At 43.5% G+C, this 22,133-nt stretch overlaps 2 protein-coding genes across 6 annotated transcripts in view; one reads left to right on the forward strand and one right to left on the reverse strand.

The window, feature by feature from the left end:
• Positions 1-6,313, reverse strand: part of fkbp14 (FKBP prolyl isomerase 14) — a 28,892-nt gene extending 22,579 nt beyond the window's left edge. The window contains exon 1 of the mRNA XM_068059545.1: positions 5,957-6,313. Within this exon, the coding sequence (XP_067915646.1) occupies positions 5,957-6,162 (206 nt within the window). The 5' untranslated portion in view covers positions 6,163-6,313. The remainder of the gene's footprint in view (positions 1-5,956) is intronic.
• A 336-nt stretch (positions 6,314-6,649) lies between these two features.
• The window catches only part of plekha8 (pleckstrin homology domain containing, family A (phosphoinositide binding specific) member 8), a 127,508-nt gene continuing 112,024 nt past the window's right edge, over positions 6,650-22,133 (forward strand). For 2 of the 5 annotated variants that reach the window (XM_068059558.1, XM_068059566.1), the window contains exons 1-2: positions 6,650-6,809; positions 10,759-10,875. In XM_068059558.1, the coding sequence (XP_067915659.1) occupies positions 6,770-6,809; positions 10,759-10,875 (157 nt within the window). In that variant the 5' untranslated portion in view covers positions 6,650-6,769. Of the gene's footprint in view, positions 6,810-6,848; positions 6,989-10,758; positions 10,876-22,133 lie in introns of those variants that run through there. The other 3 variants (XM_068059595.1, XM_068059584.1, XM_068059576.1) reach the window with 3 other exon arrangements.

Consider the following 22,133-nt stretch of genomic DNA (forward strand, 5'->3'; position numbering starts at 1 on the left):
GAGACTGGACAAGCCGCTAATTCTGGACGAGCTGACAAAGGCCGTCGAGTCTTTCGAGACGAGTAAAACCCCCGGGAGCGACGGCTTACCGGTCGAGTTGTACTCGGCCCTGTGGGACTGGGTCGGCCCGGACCTGCTGGAAGTATACGAGAGTATGCTCCTGGCCGGCAGCATGTCAGAGACCATGAGAAAAGGCATCATCACCCTCATTTACAAGCAGAAGGGGGAGAGGGCAGAAATCAGAAATTGGCGGCCCATCTCACTGCTTAATGTTGATTACAAGATTCTGTCCAAAGTCATAGCCAGTCGAGTCAAGTCTGCTCTGGAGTTGGTGATTCACCCCGATCAGACCTGTACTGTACCCGGCAGGAAGATCTCTGATAGTCTCGCGCTACTCAGGGATACGATCACCTACGTACGGGACAGGAGGGTGGACACCTGCCTCATCAGCCTGGACCAGGAGAAGGCTTTTGACAGGATATCGCACACCTACATGATGGACGTGCTTTCCAAAATGGGGTTTGGGGAGGGAATCTGCAATTGGATCCAACTGCTCTACACAAACATCAGTAGCGCAGTGTCAATCAACGGGTGGGAATCTGAAAGTTTCCCGATCAAATCTGGAGTCAGACAGGGCTGTCCTCTGTCCCCGGTCTTGTTTGTTTGCTGTATTGAACCCTTTGCTGAGTCTATTAGGAAGGATGCGAGCATAAGAGGGGTGACAATCCCAGGCAGCGGAGGCACTCAGGTCAAAACCTCCCTGTACATGGATGACGTCGCCGTCTTCTGCTCGGATCCGCTGTCCGTGCGCAGACTGATGAGCATCTGCGACCAGTTCGAACTGGCCTCGGGAGCCAAAGTTAACCATGGCAAGAGCGAGGCCATGTTCTTTGGGAACTGGGCTGACCGATCCTTTGTCCCCTTCACCGTCAGGTCAGACTACCTGAAGGTGCTGGGGATATGGTTTGGAAGTGCCGGGGCGTGCACCAAAACATGGGAGGAGCGAGTAGCCAAAGTACGACAAAAGTTGGGCATGTGGGGGCAGCGATCTCTCTCCATTGTGGGTAAGAACCTGGTCATCAGGTGCGAGGCGCTCACGTTGTTGCTCTACGTGGCGCAGGTCTGGCCCATACCCCACTCCTGCGCCGTGGCAGTCACCCGAGCCATTTTCCGCTTCGTCTGGGGATCTAAAATGGACCGGGTCCGGAGGGACACGATGTTCAAATCTCTGGACATGGGCGGGAAAAATGTACCCAACGTGGCCCTCATCCTGATGACCACCTTCGTGTGCAGCTGCATCAAGCTATGTGTAGATCCCCAGTACGCAAACTCCAAGTGTCACTACGTGCTGAGGTTCTATCTGTCCCCGGTGTTGCGAAGGATGGGCCTGGTCACATTGCCGCGGAACGCACCATGCAGTTGGGCGGCGCCGTACCACCTATCCTTCGTGGAGCAGTTTCTGCGGGAAAACACCTTTGACCACCGGTCCATCAGGCAGTGGTCTGCACGGAATGTCCTCAAGGCCCTACGGGAAAAGGAAACGGTGGATCCTGTCGGATGGTTCCCCGAGCAGACCGTCAAAGTCATTTGGCGGAATGCCTCATCACCAGAACTTTCAAACAAGCACCAAGACGTAGCTTGGCTGGTGGTGAGAAGGGCCCTCCCCGTCAGATCCTTCATGCACACCCGAAGTCTCGCCCCCTCCGCACAGTGCCCCCGTGTTGGCTGTGGTGGGGAAGAGACGGTCGCCCACCTCCTCCTGGAATGTGCCTTTGCAAAGCAGGTGTGGAAAGAGATGCAGTGGTTTTTGTCAAGGTTCATCCCAAGCAGCTCTGTAACACAGGAGTCTGTGCTCTACGGGCTGTTCCCAGGGACGCACACCGAGACAAACATCAACTGCTGCTGGAGGACTATCAATTCGGTGAAAGACGCCCTTTGGTCTGCCCGAAACTTGCTGGTCTTCCAGCGCAAAGAGTTGTCCACCACCGAATGTTGCAGACTGGCACATTCCAAGGTCCAGGACTACGTGCTGAGGGACGCACTAAAGCTTGGGGCAGCCGCAGCAAAGGCTCAATGGGGAAAGACCACAGTGTAAGGTTCCCCCACCAAGCTGGACTGAGGGGCTGGATCCATGGGAAACCCCTCGAACTGTATCGTTAATATTCTGAATTGCTGTAAATGTAAAACTGTAATTGACATGACAATTGTGAAACGGAAGGGTTGGGAAGAAACTCATGACAGTATTGAAGGAAACTGATCTCCCTTGCAATGTTTGTATTTTTTGGTGCTGTTTGGAAACTGTTTGGCAATGTAATTTTTACAGATTTTTATGAATAAAGTATATTTTGGAAATAAAAATAAAAAAAAAAAAAATTTTCCACATTGCAGGGCAGATGCCAGTGTTGTAGCTGTACTGGAACAGCTTGGCTAGGGGCGCGGCAAGTTCTGGAGCACAGGTCTTCAGTACGATTGCCGGAATATTGTCAGGGCTCATAGCCTTTGCAGTATCCAGTGCCTTCAGTCATTTCTTGATGTCACGCGGAGTGAATCGAATTGGCTGAAGTCTGGCATCTGTGATGATGGGGACTTCAGGAGGAGGCCGAGATGGATCATCAACTAGGCACTTCTGGCTGAAGATTGTTGCAAATGTTTCAGCCTTATCTTTCGCACTGATGTGCTGGGCTCCCCCATTATTGAGGATGGGAATATTTGTGGAGCCACCTCCTCCAGTTAGTTGTTTAATTGCCCACCACCATTCACGGCTGGATATGGCAGGACTGCAGAGCTTAGATCTGATCCGTTGGTTATGGGATCGCTTAGCTCTGACTATTGCATGCTACTTACGCAGTTTGGCACCCAGATAGTCCTGTGTTGTAGCTTCACCTGATTGACACCTAATTTTGAGGCATGCTTGGTGCTGCTCCTGGCATGCCCTCCTGCACTCTTCATTGAACCAGGGTTGGTCTCCTGGCTTGATGGTAATGGTAGAGTGGGGGATATGACGGGCCATGAGGTTACAGATTGTGCTTGAGTACAATTCTGCTGCTGCTGATGGCCCACAGCATCTCATGGATGCCCAGTTTTGCATTGCTAGATCTGTTCGAAATCTATCCCATTTAGCACGGTGATAGTGCCACACAACACGATGGACGGTATCCTCAATGTGAAGGCGGGACTTCATCTCCACAAGGACTGTGTGGTGGTCACTCCTACCGATACAGTAATGGACAGAAGCATCTGCAGCAGGCAGATTGGTGAGGACGAGGTCAAGTATGTTTTTCCCTCGTGTTGGTTTCCCCACCACCTGTTGCAGACCCAGTCTAGCAGCTATGTCCTTTAGGACTCGGCCAGCTCGGTCAGTAGTGGTGCTACCCAGCCACTCTTGGTGATGGACATTGAAGTCCCCCACCCAGTATAGATTTTGTGCCCTTGCCACCCTCAGTGCTTCCTCCAAGTGGTGTTCAACATGGAGGAGTACTGACTCATCAGCTGAGGGAGGGCAGTAGGTGGTAATCAGTAGGAGGTTACCTTGTCCATGTTTGACCTGTTGCCATGAGACTTCATGGGGTCCGGAGTTGATGTTGAGGACTCCCAGGGCAACTCCCTCCTGACTGTATACCACTGTGCCACCACCTCTGCTGGGTCTGTGCTGCCGGTGGGACAGGAGATACCCGGGGATGGTGATGGCAGTGTCTGGGACATTGTCTGTAAGATATGATTCTGTGAGTATGACTATGTCAGGCTGTTGCTTGACTACTCTGTGGGACAGCTCTCCCAACTTTGGCACAAGCCCCCATATGTTAGTAAAGAGGACTTTGCAGGGTTGACAGGGCTGGGTTTGCCATTGTCGTTTCCGGTGCCGAGGTCGATGCTGGGTGGTCCGTCCGGTTTCATTCCTTTTTATTGACGTCGTAGTGGTTAGGTACAACTGAGTGGCTTGCTCAGCCAATTCAGAGGGCATGTAAGAGTTAACCACATTGCTGTGGGTCTGGAGTCACATGTAGGCCAGACCAGGTAAGGACAGCAGATTTCCTTCCCTAAAGTTCATTAGTGAACTAGATGGGTTTTTACAACAATCGACAATGGTTTCATGGCCATCATTAGACTAGATTTTAATTCCAGATTTATTAATTAAATTCAAATTCCACCTTCTGCTGTGGTGGGATTTGAACCCATGTCCCCAGAGAAATACCCTGGGTCTCTGGGTTACTAGTCCAGTGATAATACCACTATGCCACCAGCCACCCTTGTAACTCTCCACGTCAATGCCACAGGACATTTACCAGCTTTTTTAAAACATGTAATTTTCTACCAAAATAATTTCTAATATATGCCATAAACAGAATGTAATATGTAAATTTTGCAGTATGATTTAGACTTTAATTACACATTAGCTTCCAATCTGGTCATATACCATCAATCATTTGTTTGTCATGCTGCAGACTGACCTCCGAAGTTCAAAGGCAAAGGAACTCCGAGCTGGAACATTTTAATGCACGTTACTGTGACTACTTACCAAGGGGCTGTTCTCTTCCAGAAAGCCAAGCAGTGAAGGATACAACTTGAGCCAATCTTTACACACTTTTATAATTTTTTTTATTCTTTCATGGGACATGGGCATCGCTGGCAAGATCAGCATTTGTTGCCCATCCCGAACTGCCCTTGGCAACTGAGCAGCTTGCTAGGCTATTTCAGAGGGCAGTTAAGAGTCAACCACATTGCTGTGGGTCTTGAGTCACATGTAAGCCAGACCAGGCAAGGACAGTAGATTTCCTTCCCTAAAGGACATTTGTGAATTCATTGGGTTTTTACAATTATCGATGGTAGCTTCATGGCACCATTACTAAGACTAGCTTTCAATTCCAGATTTTAAGCTTTTATTTACAGAGATACACATTACAAACATGCAGCTCCTTGCCAGAGAACCATAGTTTATTTGTTCCTATTTATAGGAGCACAAGTGAATCCCCAGTTAATGCCCACCACACACAATTAATATACAATTAACATGGACTGCCTGGACACTTTTAAAATGTCGCATTTCACCAGGGTGCAGTTGATTTGTAGCCAGTGTAAACGTTAAATTGTGCTAGATGACTCAGAGAGGTTTTCACACAGCTTGGTTTTAGTGTGGTCAGGAATCAGAGGCAGAACTGGCACCCAATGCATGTTATCATTTTCTGTATCAGTTTACACATGGAACCACTGCACAGCAATATGAAAGTGAAGCTCAATGGCATTGTTACACACCACTCATTATAACAACTATCCTTGGAGTTACTCCAGTGCCTTCAGCATATAACCTAGGCTGGCACCTCAGTGGAATACTGGGAGTGCTGCATTCTTGGAGATACCATCTTTCGCATAAAATGATAAACCAAGGCCCTCTTTGGCAGACAAAAAATATCCCAGATACTATTCGAAGAGCACAAGTGTTTTCCTGGTGAAATAACCAACATTTATCCCTCGGCCAACAACTAAAACAGATCTTAAAACAAGAAATGCTGGAAATACTCAGCAGGTCTGGCAGCATCTGTGCAGAGAGAAGCAGAGAGTTAACGTTTCAGGTCAGAGACCCTTCTTCAGCTGCCAGACCTGCTGAGTATTTCCAGCATTTCTTGTTTTTATTTCAGATTTCCAGCATCTGCAGTATTTTGCTTTTAACTAAAACAGATCATCTGGTCATTTATTTTATTGTTGTTTGTGGGACCTTACTGTACACAAATTGGTTGCCTGTTTCTTACAACACTTACATTGCCTGTAAAGCACTTCGGGACGTCCTGAGGTTGTGAAAAGCACAATATAAATGCAAATTATTTATTCACCCAGTTATGATTCGATTCACTCATGGGTTACTAGCTCAATTCACTCATCGTTTCTCATAATGCACCTTAGACAAATTGATATTTTAAACTCTGAAATAAATATTACTAAGTCTTCAATCTGACGGACCTACCTGGAATGAAACATGGTGCCATTCTCAAAGAATCCAGCGTAATGTATCAGTAAGCGGTCACCTCGTTTGGTCTTTCGGTGACAGATGAAAGGCTTTTGCAACACATCGATTTTCACTTCGGGCTCTGGTATCAGAGCACTGCTGGCACAACCCAGCACCAAGGTGAAAATGAGTGCTTGAAAAACGTTTAAACATTTGGGCAACATACTACGCAAAGTGCTTTTAAGCCTCACTTTTTGGGAGTATATCCCCTTCTTTTATTACCAACCCCCTCCCCTCACTCAATGCCAAACACGCGCAGACGTGGCACCTACAACTTTTTTTTACTTTCAGCGCTGAGCTCTCAAACAAACGTCATACCGATCATGCCCCGCCCTCTCCGGACTTGATGTCATCCGTCACAAAAGGAATTCGCACGCTCACGAATTGTTCAGCAGCGCGATTACGCCCAGCGTCGTGACGCAACAAACACACCGCCTTCCCAAAGGAGCAGATTTTCACTCAGCGGAGACACTGATTGGTGCTTTTAACCAAGGCGGCAGAGAGGGCCGGAAGGGAGAGAAAGAAAAATCACCCCGCCCCCGTTTCCGCGAGCCACTGATTGGCTACTTACGGGAACGACGATGATGCGCGTTGCTGGGGGTAAGCGCCTCTGGCGAATGGTTTATTGGCTTGTCAATCAGAGCGCGTCACGCTCCCGCTGCTGTTCCTGGTTGCGCCTGGCTACCCGAGTTGTTGCATTTTATTGGTGCGGGACGGGGATTGTGAGTGAGTGAGTGAGTGAGTGAATGGCAGGGTGTCTGTGCAGTTATCATGGAAGGAATTCTTTATAAATGGACCAATTATCTCAGTGGTAATTCGCTCTTTTTTATTTCAAGCATGAGACTTGATTCCGTGTTTGGCTTTGATTTAGAAAATGGGGTGCGGTGGGTGCTCAATGCTCCTGTCATGTCATGTAAATCGTTGGCATTCTTGTGATCAAAGGGATTTTTTTCTTCAGTTGACAGGCCCCCTAAGAGAGTAAGATTCAACGTAAGTAGTAGCAGGACCTCTGGAACAACAAAGGAAATGATGCGATTGTATTTTTTAATGTGTCTTTCATCGGGGTCTCGGCAAGAACTTGAATGCGGTGTAAATAGGAATACAAACTGCGCCGAGTAAGCTCCAGACAGGGTTAAGAGTCGATAGTGAGGTATCTGGGTCACACAGCAGCAAGTAAAGCTGTTATTGTCAGGTTAGCCCTAATCCTGTTGGCATTCATTTGGCATTAAAAGTCATTGGGAATATATTTTAATAAGAAGGCTTAAATAGCTTGTCCTCTTCTCCACCCCCCCCCCCCCCCCCCCCCCGCCTTTCCCGGTATAAAGGCTGCATTCGCTATCTCTAACTGCATGAGCATTAACAAATCTGCTATCCTTGGGTCCTTCTTTTATATATCATTATAAATTAATATGAATGGGCCTGCCAGGCACGCTTGCATTTGATCACAAAATATATTGATGGACAATTTTAAACCAAGTATTGAAGAAATTCTCCACGCCCCAGTTCTCCAGCATTAATTACACTGTATGTTTCTTTGAAATGATGTTCCAATGTGATGAGACTGATTTGCAACTTAATTTTAGAAGTCTGTCCATTGATAGCTTACATAATGGGGTTTAAATGTGTTTCTATTTACTTAGATTTTTGTTTGAAATCAAATGAATAATTACTTTTTACTGAAGCATATTTTGTATTGTAAATGGATGAACTTGGCATGTGTTCATAGTGCAACTACCAGTCTGAATAGTTAGAGTTTTAGTCTGACACCATTCCGTTTACATTGTCTGAGTGACACTTGCATTTTGCTGCCCAGGATAGCGTTCTGTACGCGTGTATTTACATGTACATAATCAGTAAGCCAGGCTGGCTGATTTCATGTACGTCGAACAGTCTGCGCTGTTGCAAAATTTCAGTTAGTTGTAGGTAAGTATAGAACGCGCTAAGGAGATCCAAAGGAGACTCTGCAAAGTTTTTTACACCTAGCTTTACATTGTTCCAGATTTATATTCCACAGGAATGAATGAGAAGTGGTATGAAACTCCCAGCTCCATGCTATTTCCTGACTGTGCATTTACACTACAACTGTAGTTTTGATGTGAAACTGCTCCATACCAACAATCTTATTCTGTTCTTGTTATTGCTGACTTTTTGTTTTCACTTGACTCATTCCACATTTCAGTTTTTCTGGCCTACATAAGAGATTCAGGACCAAGCTGCGAGGTGAATTTATTACAAAGCTTTCAAGGCTACAGCTGTGTCTGTTGCTGTAACCTGCTTGAGGATTAATCTAACAGTGGGCACATCACTTTGCCAAAGTCCTTCACGTGATGGATTGTGTTAAGCAACTGATTACTAGTAAGCCTGTTAAATGCCACTGCACTTGAGCATCAAGGTGGGTGGGGAGGACATGTCTGGGATCAGATGGCTCCCTCCTAACATGTTTGACTTTGGAAGCCTGGAACCAAGTCAACCCTCTCTGGCAATTTCAGTAAACCAATACTTGTTCCAAACGGGTCCATAGTGGCCCAGTGTCAATCAGCCAGGCTTAGTGATGGAACCTGAAGAGGTAGATCTATCACTGGGATGGAATTGTTCCCACTCGGGTCCAGATAGTCCTGCAAACTAATGCCTTGTTGAATCAGGTAGTCCTGGCTGGACAACCACCAGAAGCTACTACTGCTTTGTGCTGGCTGGCTACCTGGTTTGAGCGAGGTAACTTCCAGCAGTCCCTCATTATACACCCATGAGTCTGAAGCTTTGACTCCTGCCAACCCACACCTAAACTCTCTCTACTTGGATAGATGGGCTGTGTTGCTTTGGAGAGATTGTGTTTTATTTTATGCAGTCTCCCATCGGATCGACTGATAAGTCTCTGTTGTTGTGGTGTGCTGATAGGAAAAAAAGCCCATTCCTGCTGCACGTATCGCACTGAAAGCCATCTGAGGTAGGTAGATGAGTCTTCTTGCGTGTTGTCAGCCAGATCATTCAAACTGGCCAGGCTGATATACTTCCATCATAGTCTCTCGGTGGCTATTATTTCTATGATGTCGTGGTTATGCCAGGTGGGGTGGCAGGCTGGCCTTGCAAAAATAATTGCTGTATGCCATTTAGTGTGTCAGAAGACCCTGCAGAAAGACAGCTGATGACTTAGTTGACATAGCTGTCTTACGGTTCCATGATTCCTGCTTGGTCAGTTCGCATCTTAGTGCCATCTTCACTCAGCATGGGGACAGTGCCTCTTGCTTTCAGTCCGTACACAACCTGTAGCTTGTTGAAAAAGCACTTCGTGCTCTGTTAGTCTGATTGATTGCAACACCTCAGCATTCATTTTCCACCATTTTTCCCTCATGGAGTTAAACTTAGTTTGAGCTTGCTGCTTTAATTGTTGATATGCAATTTTGTCCACCAAGCAACCCATATCATTAATTAGGCCAGAAACAGTCTGATTTTTTCTCTTCTTTTGTCATCAAACCAATCAGTAGCTTGGTTTGAAGACTCTTGAGACAGTGGACTTTTGCACATCTTGGATACCTAGCTGGCCAAAAGAAAAATTGTTTTCTCTCATATCTCAACTCCTGGATCTAAGCAAGGAAGTCACAACTGAACTATTTCCCTCTATGCTGTAGTACAGTTTTTACATAATGACTGGTCTAATAAAATTGGCTTATTTTGACATATCTCAGTTAAAAGCATTGGCCCTGATTTTGATATAATATCGGTGAAGCTATCAGCACTCATCATTATTCCAGGCTAAATCTCACAGCAACTTTGTGTGTCCACATATGTGCAGTTAAATGTAGAAGTCCAGACCTTGCCGTCAGATGCCCTGTTCCTCCAAAAGGGTGCACTGTTTCAGTCCTCACCAATAGACTCAGCAGTGAAATCACTGTACAGGTGTGAACATGTGCTACCTACTCACTAGTTCTGCAGTAAAGATAGCTGAAAAAGTTGAGGCTAGTGCATTTAGGAGTAAGTGAATTTTTAGTGGTGTAATAAGTAATAATTACTGCTGAAAAGCTTCTCTAGCCCTGGAAAATTAATTTTACAAGTGTGAAGTCTCATTCCTTGAGAAAATTAATGTGGCAATTTAAAAAAAAACTCAATTTTTATTTCCTCTCTCACTCTTCTGGCTCCCTTAATCCCACCTGCTTGTCCCATACTTTATTTCACCTTCATGTATATGATATTTCCTTTATTTAACTTCCAGGTTGCGAGTCTGCAGGTCTCAGTGAGGATACTTCAATCTGATTTTTTGAAGAGCCTCACTGTTGCTTGCCCTGCTTACAGATCCTCTGTAGAGGGCACTGCACTAGGTCAGATGTCCATGAAAAACTTCTGGGCAACTGTAATTGAGACAAACTCTGAACGCTGTTCCTTCGTCAATGTGAACAAATTCTGGGCTTTATTTTATTCTGCATTCTCTATTCTGAGGAATATCCTCAAGCTAATTCTTGATGGACAAGATACATTAAAATATTCTTAGGATAGTACAAAGAAATGGAGAATTTAATAATAGGTCCTTTCAGGGTTACAAATGCTATTCCTAATTTTGAAATTCAGGCCAGAAAAAGAAAATGCAAATTTTGGATTGAAAAGTTGAATTTCCTTGTGGATTGATTATTGAAGAAATCACTGGTACTGATAATGTTTGGGTAGCTCCAAAATTATTGGTTAAATATTCCCCAATTTGTCTTTGTAGAAACACATGTTTATGTTACTCTACTGTGCAATGACTTGATATTGTTAATGTTTGTGCACAGGATGGCAGCCACGTTGGTTTGTTCTTGCGGGTGGAATTTTGTCTTATTATGATTCACAAGAGGATACCTGGAAGGGCTGCAAAGGCAGCATTAAGATGGCAGTGTGTGAAATACAAGGTAAAGTATAAGGTGGATCTCAACATCTCTGACCTTCAACTTTTCATTTCCTAGTTGGAATAATTGCAAAATCTGATGTAGATATTAAATGACATCTTACTAAATTTTAAAATAAAAAAAGTGTTGTCAAATTCCTGAGGTTTGTGCCTGTCAATATGTTAAAGGTGACCTTTTTTAATCACAAATTTGCGTCAATGCATTTCTCGCGCTTGTAGTTAATGTTCAAGAGCTTTCAACACAATTTTAGAATGTGACCTTTAATTATTTTTAGTAACTCAGTGTGTGCTCCCTCAGTAATTAATCCTTGGGCTTTGGACTGGAAAATTTAAAGTATAAATTATATTTCCCTTGAAAAATGCTGTGGAATATTTTTATAATCTGAAACACATTTTGTGTCACCACTTAGCTTTAAATAAGGTTTAACAGCAGATATGTGAAGTTTTATATCTAGCTGAACAATGAAGAAAGTACATTTCTGGAGTTTGTGGTTCTAAATGTGGATTATACCTGGAAATAGCTTTGCAGTGAGTTCTAGTGATAGCCTTGCTTGATGATGGTAATGCTGAGAAATTATAAATTAAAATGATCACATTTAAACCTAGTGATAACACTGGATTGAATGTTTGTAGATGTGAATGGATTATACAAAATCAAGGAACTAAAGCTTTGATCAAGGAAGCTATTTTGAAGTGGCTGTTAAACACATTTACATGTGTGAAGAATGAATTCCGATAAAATTATGGTGGATAGTTTTTTTATTTTCATTATATCGACTCTGAGAAGATAATGTTCTTGTCAAAAGCTTGGTATGAAATGTATCAAGTAGGGAATCCTCTTCACCGAACTCCCAAGGGTTTTCCAGTTGATTAGGAAGTATGTTACTTTGTCAGCAGGATGATCAGTCTTTGATAGAGAAAGTTTAACATTTTAGGTGCAACCCTTAATTTTGGAAATGCACAGTAGACATCTGAAAGAAAAAGCTGATTACACCAGAATGATTTACCATTCTCTTTCTGGTGTTGTTTCAATAGCTGTGCAGTTCCAGTTATGTTATTTGAAGTGTATGTCGTAAATGCTCCATTCATGCTGAATAATTTAACCAACAGCTCTATTTAATTTGCTTTCTTTTTGTTTTGGTGTCCTGTTCCGTGATGCATTTTCTGTAAGCTTCAGCAGCAAATGCAAGTAACGTCTCAATACATCTGAGTGATGTGTACTTATCAGATTAAACAATGTAAATCCAAAAATATTCAATGTAAACTTTGTTTTGGATTGTTACCATGGTGCTGTTCGGATCTCTGCTTGTATACATTTCTGTTTGGGTGAGACTTGTTTAGGAAGATCCAGTCAAAAACAGGTAGTAACTTTATTTAAACAATAAAATCAAATTTTATAGTTAAAGTTGTGCGAGAACCTGACATTAATCTAATCTAACCACAGGCACAGCATTGCCAGTGGCTGTTACAAGCACTCAACTTTTTTTCTACAGATTTATTCTAGAATTCCACAAGGGACATGAATAATCTTGTAGTGGTTAATGGATGTTTTTCAGGCTGGAGGAAGGTTTGTAGTGGAATTCCCCAGGGACCAGTGTTGGGACCTTTGCTTTTCCTGATATATATTAATGACACAGATCTTGATCTACAGGGCACAATTTCAAAGTTTGCAGATGATACGAAAATTGGAAGCATTGTGAACTGTGAGGAGGATAGTGTAGAACTTCAAAAGGACATAGACAAGTTGGTGGAATGGGCAGACAGGTGGCAGATGAAATTCAGTGCAGAGAAATGTGAAGTGATTCATTTTGGTAGGAAGAACATGGAGAGACAATATAGAAAAAAGGGTACAATTCTAAAGGGGGTGCAGGAGCAGAGGGACCTGGGTGTATATGTGCATAAGTCGTTGAAGGTGGCAGGACAGGTTGAGAGAGTGGTCAATAAAGCATACAGCTTTATTAGTAAGGGCATAGAGTACAAGAGCAAGGAAGTTATGTTGAACTTATGGAAGACACTAGTTCGGCCTCAGCTGGAATATTGCATCCAGTTCTGGGCGCCGCACTTGTGGAAAGATGTGAGGGCATTGAAGAGAGTACAGAAAAGATTCACGAGAATGGTTCCAGGGATGAGGAATTTCAGTTATGATGATAGATTGGAGAAGTTAGGTCTGTCTTTCTTGGAGAAGAGAAGGCTGAGAGATGATTTGATAGAGGTATTCAAAATCATGAGGGGTCTGGACAGAGTAGATAGAGAGAAACTGTTCCCACTTGTGAAAGGATCGAGAATGAGAGGACACAGATTTAAAGTATTTGGTAAGAGAAGCAAAAGTGACATGAGGAAAATCTTTTTCACCCAGGAAGTGGTTAAGGTCTGGAATGCGCTGCTTGAGAACGTGGTGGAGGCAGGTTCAATTGAAGCATTCAGAGGGAATTAGACAGTTATATAAAAAGGAAGAATGTGCAGGGTTATGGGGAGAAGGCAAGGGAATGGAACTGAGGGAATTGCTCATTCGGAGAGCCAGTGCGGACACGTTGGGCCGAAAGGCCTCCTTCTGTACTGTAACAAATCTGTGAACCTCAGGCAATCTGCAGTCTAAACATTTGTCAGGCAGGTGATTATGTCTTGTTGGAGAAAATTGCTACATTTTCATATTCCATGGACAACCAACAACAGTATGAGAAGGCACTTCACATTTTTCCAAATGAACTAATTCCTTAAAGGACAGAGTTGATATTGGTGACAGCTATGTTATTGCATAATAAAAGCTATACATTCATAAAGCACAGTTAGTTCTACCGCTCAGCGTTTAGCACATCTGTGGCCATCAGCCCAGAACATGCAAGTCACTGCCTGATTTCCACAATCCCTTGTTAACTTACTTCGAGTTTGATCTAGTCTGTAGCTTGGAAATAGGGGAATTTTGCACAACTAGTTCAAGCTCCACAGACCACATTTATCCTCCACAAGAGCATCCTTCCACCCTTCTTCATCTTACCCTATCAGCATAACCATCTATTCCTTTCTCCCTCATGTGCTTATCTAGCTTACCCTTAAATGCAAAGAACAGTACAGCACAGGAACAGGCCATTCGGCCCTCCAAGCCTGCGCCGATCTTGATGCCTGCCTAAACTAACACCGTCTGCACTTCCGGGGCCCATATCCCTCTATTCCCTTCCTATTCATGTATTTGTCAAGATGTCTCTGAAACGTCGCTATCGTATCTGCTTCCACCACCTCCCCTGGCAGCAAGTTCCAGGCACTCACCACCCTCTGTGTAAAAAAAAAACTTGACTCGCACATCCCCTCTAAACTTTGCCCCTCGCACCTTAAACCTATGTCCCCTAGTAACTGACTCATCCACCCTGGGAAAAAGCTTCTGCCTATCCACTCTGTCCATGCCGCTCATAACTTTGTAAACCTCTATCATGTCGCCCCTCCACCTCCGTCGTTCCAGTGAAAACAATCCGGGTTTTTTCAACCTCTCCTCATAGCTAATGCCCTCCAGACCAGGCAACATCCTGGTAAACCTCCTCTGTACCCTCTCCAAAGCCTCCACGACCTTCTGGTAGTGTGGCGACCAGAATTGCATGCAATATTCCAAGTGTGGCCTAACTAAGGTTCTGTACAGCTGCAACATGACTTGCCAATTTTTATACTCTATGCCCGACCGATGAAGGCAAGCATGCCGTATGCCTTCTTGACTACCTTATCCACCTGCGTTGCCACTTTCAGTGACCTGTGGACCTGTACGCCCAGATCTCTCTGCCTGTCAATACTCCTAAGGGTTCTGCCATTTACTGTATACCTCCCGCCTGCATTAGACCTTCCAAAATGCATTACCTCACATTTGTCCGAATTAAACTCCATCTGCCATTTCTCCACCCAAGTCTCCAACCGATCTATATCCTGCTGTATCCTCTGACAATCCTCATCATTATCCGCAACTCCACCAACCTTTGTGTCGTCCGCAAACTTACTAATCAGACCAGCTACATTTTCCTCCAAATCACTTATATATGCTACAAACAGCAAAGGTCCCAGCACTGATCCCTGTGGAACACCACTAGTCACATTCCTCCATTCAGAAAAACACCCAGTGATACCCTCTGTCTTCTATGACCGAGCCAGTTCTGTACCCATCTTGCCAGCTCACCTCTGATCCCGTGTGACTTCACCTTTTGTACCAGTCTGCCATGCGGGACCTTGTCAAAGGCTTTACTAAAGTCCATATAGATAACATCCACTGCCCTTCCTTCATCAATCATCTTCGTCACTTCCTCAAAAAACTCAATCAAATTAGTAAGACATGACCTCCCCTTCACAAAACCATGCTGTCTCTCGCTAATAAGTTCGTTTGTTTCCAAATGGGAGTAAATCCTGTCCCGAATAATCCTCTCTAATAGTTTCCCTACCACTGACGTAAGGCTCACCAGCCTATAATTTCCTGGATTATCCTTGCCACCCTTCTTAAACAAAGGAACAACATTGGCTATTCTCCAGTCCTCTGGGACCTCACCTGTAGCCAATGAGGATGCAAAGATTTCTGTCAAGGCCCCAGCAATTTCTTTCCTTGCCTCCCTCAGTATTCTAGGGTAGATCCCATCAGGCCCTGGGGACTTATCTACCTTGATGCTTTGCAAGACACCCAACACCTCCTCCTTTTTGATAATGAGATGACTGAGACTATCTGCACTCCCTTCCCTAGGCTCATCATCCACCAAGTCCTTCTCTTTGGTGAATACTGTACCTATGGTATTGCCCTCAACTACTCCTTGTGATAGCAAGTTCCACATTTGGATAAATAAGTTTTCTTGAATTTTCTATTGCATTATTAGTGCCTATCTTATATTTATGGCCACTAGTTTTGGTTTCCCACAAGAACAAACATTTTCTTTACTTCTACCCTATCAATCCCTTTCATTATCCTATCAAGATCCACGGCGAACTACTGGACAATATGGATCACTTCTCATACCTTGGGAGCCTCCTCTCAGCAAGGGCAGACATCGCCGATGAAACTCAGCATTGTCTCCAGTGTGCCAGCACAGCCTTCAGTCGTCTGAGGAAAAGAGTGACGACAAAGACTTCAAACCTGGCATCAAGCTCATGGTTTACAGGGCCACAGTGTTACCTGCCCTCGAGCATGCATTGGAAACATGGACACTGTACAGCAGACATCTCAAAGCCCTGGAGAGATATCACCAGCAGTGCCTCTGCAAGATCCTGCAAATTCAGTGGCAGGACAGGCACTCCAGTGTCCTCTCAGGCCAACATCCCCAGTATCAAGACACTAGTCTTGGCTAGTCAGTTACGTTGGGCGGCCATATTGTCTGCATGCCTGACACAAGACTCCAAAACAAGCTTTCTAATCCAAGCTCCGTCATGGCAAGAGGCTACCAGAAGGACAGAGGAAATGCTATAAAGATGTCCTTAAAGCCTCCCTGAAAAAATGTGACATCTCCACTGATTTGTGGGAATCTCTTGCCCGAGTCCACCCAAAATGGAGAAGAAGCATCTGTGAAGGTGCCAGCCAGTTCGAATAATGTCGACATGCCCAGGCAGCGACCAAGTGCAAACAGTGGAAGGAGTGCTTGGATAATCGAGCATCCCATTCACTCGCCTCACCAAACATCATCTGCCCCACCTGTGCCAGAGTGTGGGGATCCAGAATTGAACTATTCAGTCACCTGAGGACCTATAACCCTGGAGTGGAAGAAAGTCATCCTCATTCCCGCGGGGCTGCCTAAGAAGAAGAAGTGTTTTACCTTCTGGAGTGCGATAAAGTCAAGTCTACTGCTGAAGTGTCAAGGAAGGACAGAAGACCACAATCCAGCTCGCTTTCTAAAATCCCTGAAAGACCCTGTGAAGTCCATTGTGTCAATTCATCTCATTTCCTGTCTTTGAAGAAAGCCTGCTAAATTACTTTTCAATGCCACCTGAAAAGAACTGTTCTAAAAAATCTCAGTGACCTGCCTACGTACTCAGAAGTTAGATGGTATGTGACAACATATCTCATCTGCTGTTTTGCTCAAAAATGAGCAAGTAATCTGCCCAAATGTTTTTTTTTGGGTCTGTAACAGAGCTCTGAATTTATAAAAATCAGTATATGTGTGTGTGAGAGTGTGCAGGGACTAAGGTTAAAAAAAGGAACTTTAAAATTTCAATCTGTGTGTTTATGTTTTACTTCATTACTAGTTAAGACTTGTTTTATAATAAACTGATAATTTTGTTGTTTATTAAAGAAACCTGGTTTGTGTGTTTTATTCTGGGAAAAATAGAGTACATGATTGACCATATCGATAAGTGGAAACATTTTTAAAATAATATGTTACCTGTGGAGAAGTAGGGCTAGAATAAACAGTGCAATCCTCCCCCCTTGGTCATAACATTATTAATTGGGGGCTCTTTTGCCGGGATAAACCCAATGCCGACGTACATCGTCGTGCAGAATGCTGGAAGTTGCGGGGAAAACCCATGGGACTTATTAGGATGCACACAGCCAATGCAGTGAAAGGGGCCCTGACCGAGAGTACAGCAGATCAGGCTGTAGCTCTGACTGCAGCTGAAGGCCAAGTACAAAAACCACCTGTGAGCAGGCGTTGTGAATAAGATACCTGAGAGTTATAGGGAATTCTTGTTGAAAAGAAAAGTAACTCCTTTTCCCTCAGGTGAGGCAGGTAAGCCTATAGTTATACTTAGAAATACAGGAGCCACCCAAACTCTTTTGCTGGGGAAAGGCATAACATTTCCACCAGAGAGCACACTGAACGCTAAAGTTTTAGTGAATGGTATTGGCGGGAAGTATATACCCATACCTTTTGTATTGGGTGCACCTAGAATGTGGCCTAATGGTTGGACCGTTATCTGTAGGAGTTGTCCATAGTTTGCCAGTAGACGGAGTTGATCTACTCCCGGGGAATGATTTGGCCAGAGCAAAGGTAGTAGCTTCTCCCGTCGTCACAGAAAAATCAAATGAAATTCAAGAGACAGAACAGTTACAGGAAAAAGTTCCAGGAATTTTTCTTTTATGTGTAGTAACCTGAGCAATGGCTGAACAAGTTCCATTGGTGGAGGTAAAATTGGCACCTCAGACATATAGCCAAATATCTGAAACTTTCTTTGGGGATTTGGATAATCAAAGGATAATCCAGGCTCAGCAAGCTGAGTTAAATAAAGTGGCACAATCAGAAGCTGAGGCAAAAGAAGTTCCAGAAGGCTATTATATTAAAGATGGAATTCTGATGAGGAATTGCAGACCTCCTCACAGACCTGCAGAAGAAGAATGGATGGTAGTTCAGCAGATAGTGGTACTGCCAAAGTATCCCTGGGAACTATTAAGGATGGAGTATGAAATTCCTATAGCGGGACATGTGGGGATTCGGAAGGCCAAATCACGTAATAAGTCAACCTTATTACTGGCCAGGTCTTTCTAAGGATGTGGTGCAGTTTTGTAAAACATGCCAGACTATGGGAAAACCGAAACCTGCCATAAAATCGGCATCTCTAATTCCCATACCAGTTATTGGGGAATCATTCAGTAGGATGTTGGTAGACTGTGTAAGATCTTTACTGAAAACAAAAGCGGGACACCAATATATACTCACTATCATGGATATGGCTACTCAGTTCCCAGAGGCCATTCCCTTGAGAACAAATTCTGCTAAGGTACTGGTAGAGAAGTTAACCCAGTTCTTCACCAGATATGGATAATGGATTGAGATTCAGTCGGATCAAGGTTCGAATTTTATGCCTAAAATTTTTCAATAAGTTATGGGTAACACAGTTAAAGTCTTCAGCATACGACCCGCAGACACAGGGAACTGTTTAGAAAGGCACCATCAGACCCTCAAAACAACGATTAGGACATACTGTCATGAATATCCCCACGATTGGGATAAAGGGCTAGAATTTATTTTGTTTGCCACTAGGGATTCACCTAATGAATCTACAGGTTTTAGTCCTTTTGAATTAGTTTATAGACATGAGGTAAGAGGTCCTCTAAAGCTAATTAAAGAAAAGTTTTTTGAACAGAGTCATGAATCTTCTGTGCTAGATTATGGTTCCGTGTTCCGAGAACGGCTCACGAGAGTTTGCAAAGTGGCTCAGGAACGCCTTAAAGCTTCCCAAACAACTCTGAAAAAATGGGCAGACGAGCATGCTAAGACCTGAATATTTCAAGCAGGGGATGAGGTGTTAGTATTACTGCCTTTACAGGGTGAATCGTTGAAAGCACAGTTCAGTGGGCCATGTAAAGTTATCACGAGAATTGGTGAAGTACATTATTTGATTGACCCCCCAGATTGCCAGAAAAAGAATCGGCTATGTCATTATCAATATGTTAAAACAGTATTATCACAGGGAGGAGGATAAGCAAGCACAGGTATGTCAAGTTGTAGGGACAGTGAAGAATGAAAGGAATAGTGAGGATGAGGCAGAAGGAGGCCTTGACAATTCTCAAATTGCACTCCCTGCTATCCAGTTAGCTAATACTGAATTGTCAGGGAGATTGGACATTATGCTTCCATATTTAGATGCAAACCAATGAGAAGACCTAACAAGGCTACACACAGTATTTAAAAGAATCTGTAGGGATAAGCCAGGATGTACAACCTTAGCCATACGTGATGTGGATATAGGGGAATCCGTTCCTATAAAACAGCATCCTTATTGCTTAAATCCAGAGAAACAGGGCCAGTTAAAAGCAGAAATCCAATCCATGCTGGAAAACCACCTAATAGAACCCAGTGAGTCAAAACAGCTGGAGTTCACCAGTAGTATTGGTGTCTAACCTGTCAACTAGACTTTGCATAGACTACAGAAAAGTTAATGCATTAACAAAGGCAGACTGCTACCCAATCCCTCGCTTGGAAGACTGCATTGACAGAGTGGGCAGTGCCATGTTTTTTTACAAATTAGATTTGTTAAAGGGATACAAGCAAGTTTCTTTAACACACCGAACTAAAAAAAATTGGCTTTTGTCACACCGGACAGTCTTTTCCAAAGCTGATTGATACCACTCGGGCTAAAAAAGCCCAGCAACGTCTCAGAGACCAATGGACCAAGTGGTAGCCAGTGTTCCTAACTGTGTAGTTTACTTTGATGATATACTGGTCCATAGTGACATTTGGAAGGACCACTTGGAACAACAAGAAACTGTTCAAAATATTACAATTTAGAAATAAACTTTGCCAAAAGTGAATTTGCGAAAGCTGGAGTGACCTATCTCGGGCATGTAGTAGGGCAAGGACAAGTGTTGCCAAGAACTGTGCAAGTACAAGCATTGGTGGAGTTCCCTACCCCTAGGACTAAGTGAGAAATCATGAGGTTTTTGGGGATATGTGGTTTCTACCAAAAGTTTGTACCAAATTTCAGTACCGCAACTGCTCCACTGATTTACTACTGAAAAAGAAAACCAAGGTAGTGTGGTCAGGGGAGTGCCAAGAATTCTTTTGAGAGGCTGAAAGCCACTTTGATTAATGAACCAGTGTCGGCTGCTCCAAATTTCACTAAGCCTTTCAAGGTTGCAATTGATGCTAGTGATCTGGGGGTCGGTGCAGTCCTGTTACAAGACAATGAATCAGGGATAGAAAGGCCAGTAGGATACTTTTCCAAAAAGCTAAATTGACACCAAAAAAGATATTCCACAGTGAAAAAAGAAACCCTAGGCTTATTATTGGCTCCTAAGCATTTTGAAGTATATATCTGCCACAACTACAGCAAGACACTAGTATATACTGATCATAACCCCTAGTCTTTGTGGAAAAATTTAAAAAACAGAATGCCAGATTATTCCGATGGAGTTTACTATTACAACCTTGTCACTTGAAGATTGTCCACATCGCGGGTAAAAATAATGTTATTGCAGATGCTTTATCAAGAATCTAACTTTGTTCAAGTTATTGAATGAAAAGAGTGTGCAGAGCAGAATTGTATGAAGTATAAGAAAAGTGAATGAGTGTAAAAAATTGTTTTCTATTTTTTCCACACTTTGTAATGAAATGCATTTAAAAATGGTGTTTCATTCCTTAGAAGGTGGAGATGTTATTACAGTGATTCTGTTTTTTGTTAAAATATTTTGTAAAGAAATTTGTAGTTAAACTGAATAAATGTTGGACCAGTTTTGTTTTAAAAAGAGAGCCATCAAGAGGGGACTGAAGGAGCCAGATTGGCAACAGCGTTACTGGTTGTCACTTGACTCGTTAAAGATGGAACAGTGTTAAGAAAACCCCACATGCCAAATGGGAAATATTAATTTCATCGATTGGAACATTGCCTAAGACTTTTACTGGAAATTCTTAGAACTTCTTTTTAAAAGAGTAACGTGGCAGTCAAGAAACAGCAGCAGAGCAGACCAGAGACAACATGATTGAGGCAACCTAGCCAGAACAATGGGGATGCTCTCTGATTAAATTACCTGAAATGGCTTTCTCAACATGGTCATCAGCAGCCATTGACACCCATTGACTTTGAAAGAGCCAACCCCACAAAGTATGGTTAGACAGCCTGAGGGGAAAGCCTGGAATCTCTGAACATTCCAGAAGGCCTCATTAAAACACAGAGGTTTGGGAATGTCATGTGCAACTCTAGGGAGACTGAGTTTTGTGAGTCAGACAGTAACTGTAAGCCCTCAAGGGAGCATCTCTCTGTCTCTCCAGTACAGATCAACAGAAGGCATGGCTGCAGCTGGTAAAGCCAAGTCTACAGACCACCACAACCAACAACTAGGATACAAGGGTCAAATTCCTCTTCTGCCTTCCAGAGCCTGAGAAGCAAGCCTGAACCATGTATGTGGCCCAGTGAGGAATTCAGGACTACAATTTCAACTAAGGACTCTGGGACTGCTGATATGTATTTAAATTCCATTTATTTCAGACTCTACTCCAACCACCCAACTCTGTTTTCCCTCTAATCTATTTGTATGTGTGTGTGTGTGTGTGTGGGTGTGTCTCTTGTGAATGTGAGTGTGGATGCGTAGCGTATTTTAGTAATTTTAACCGGTTTAGAATGATAAGGTTAATAAACTTGCATCTTTCTTGTTTAAACTCAATAAAACCTGTTTGATTACTTCATTTGCAATTGCATTAGAGGAACAGGAGCAAGTGCTCACTGAGGTGGTAACTTCAATCACTGTGTTTTAAAAAAAGAAAAACCCTGTTGCGGTCAAACCAGAGATGGGGTGAAAGGGGAGCCTGAGACTCTTTCCTCACCTGGTTGTAACAACAGAAATTGTGGTAATGGGTAGAGAAGTGACAAACATCCCTT

The sequence above is a fragment of the Heterodontus francisci genome, chromosome 2, assembly GCF_036365525.1.
Source record: "Heterodontus francisci isolate sHetFra1 chromosome 2, sHetFra1.hap1, whole genome shotgun sequence".
Classification (NCBI taxonomy): Eukaryota; Metazoa; Chordata; class Chondrichthyes; order Heterodontiformes; family Heterodontidae; genus Heterodontus; species Heterodontus francisci.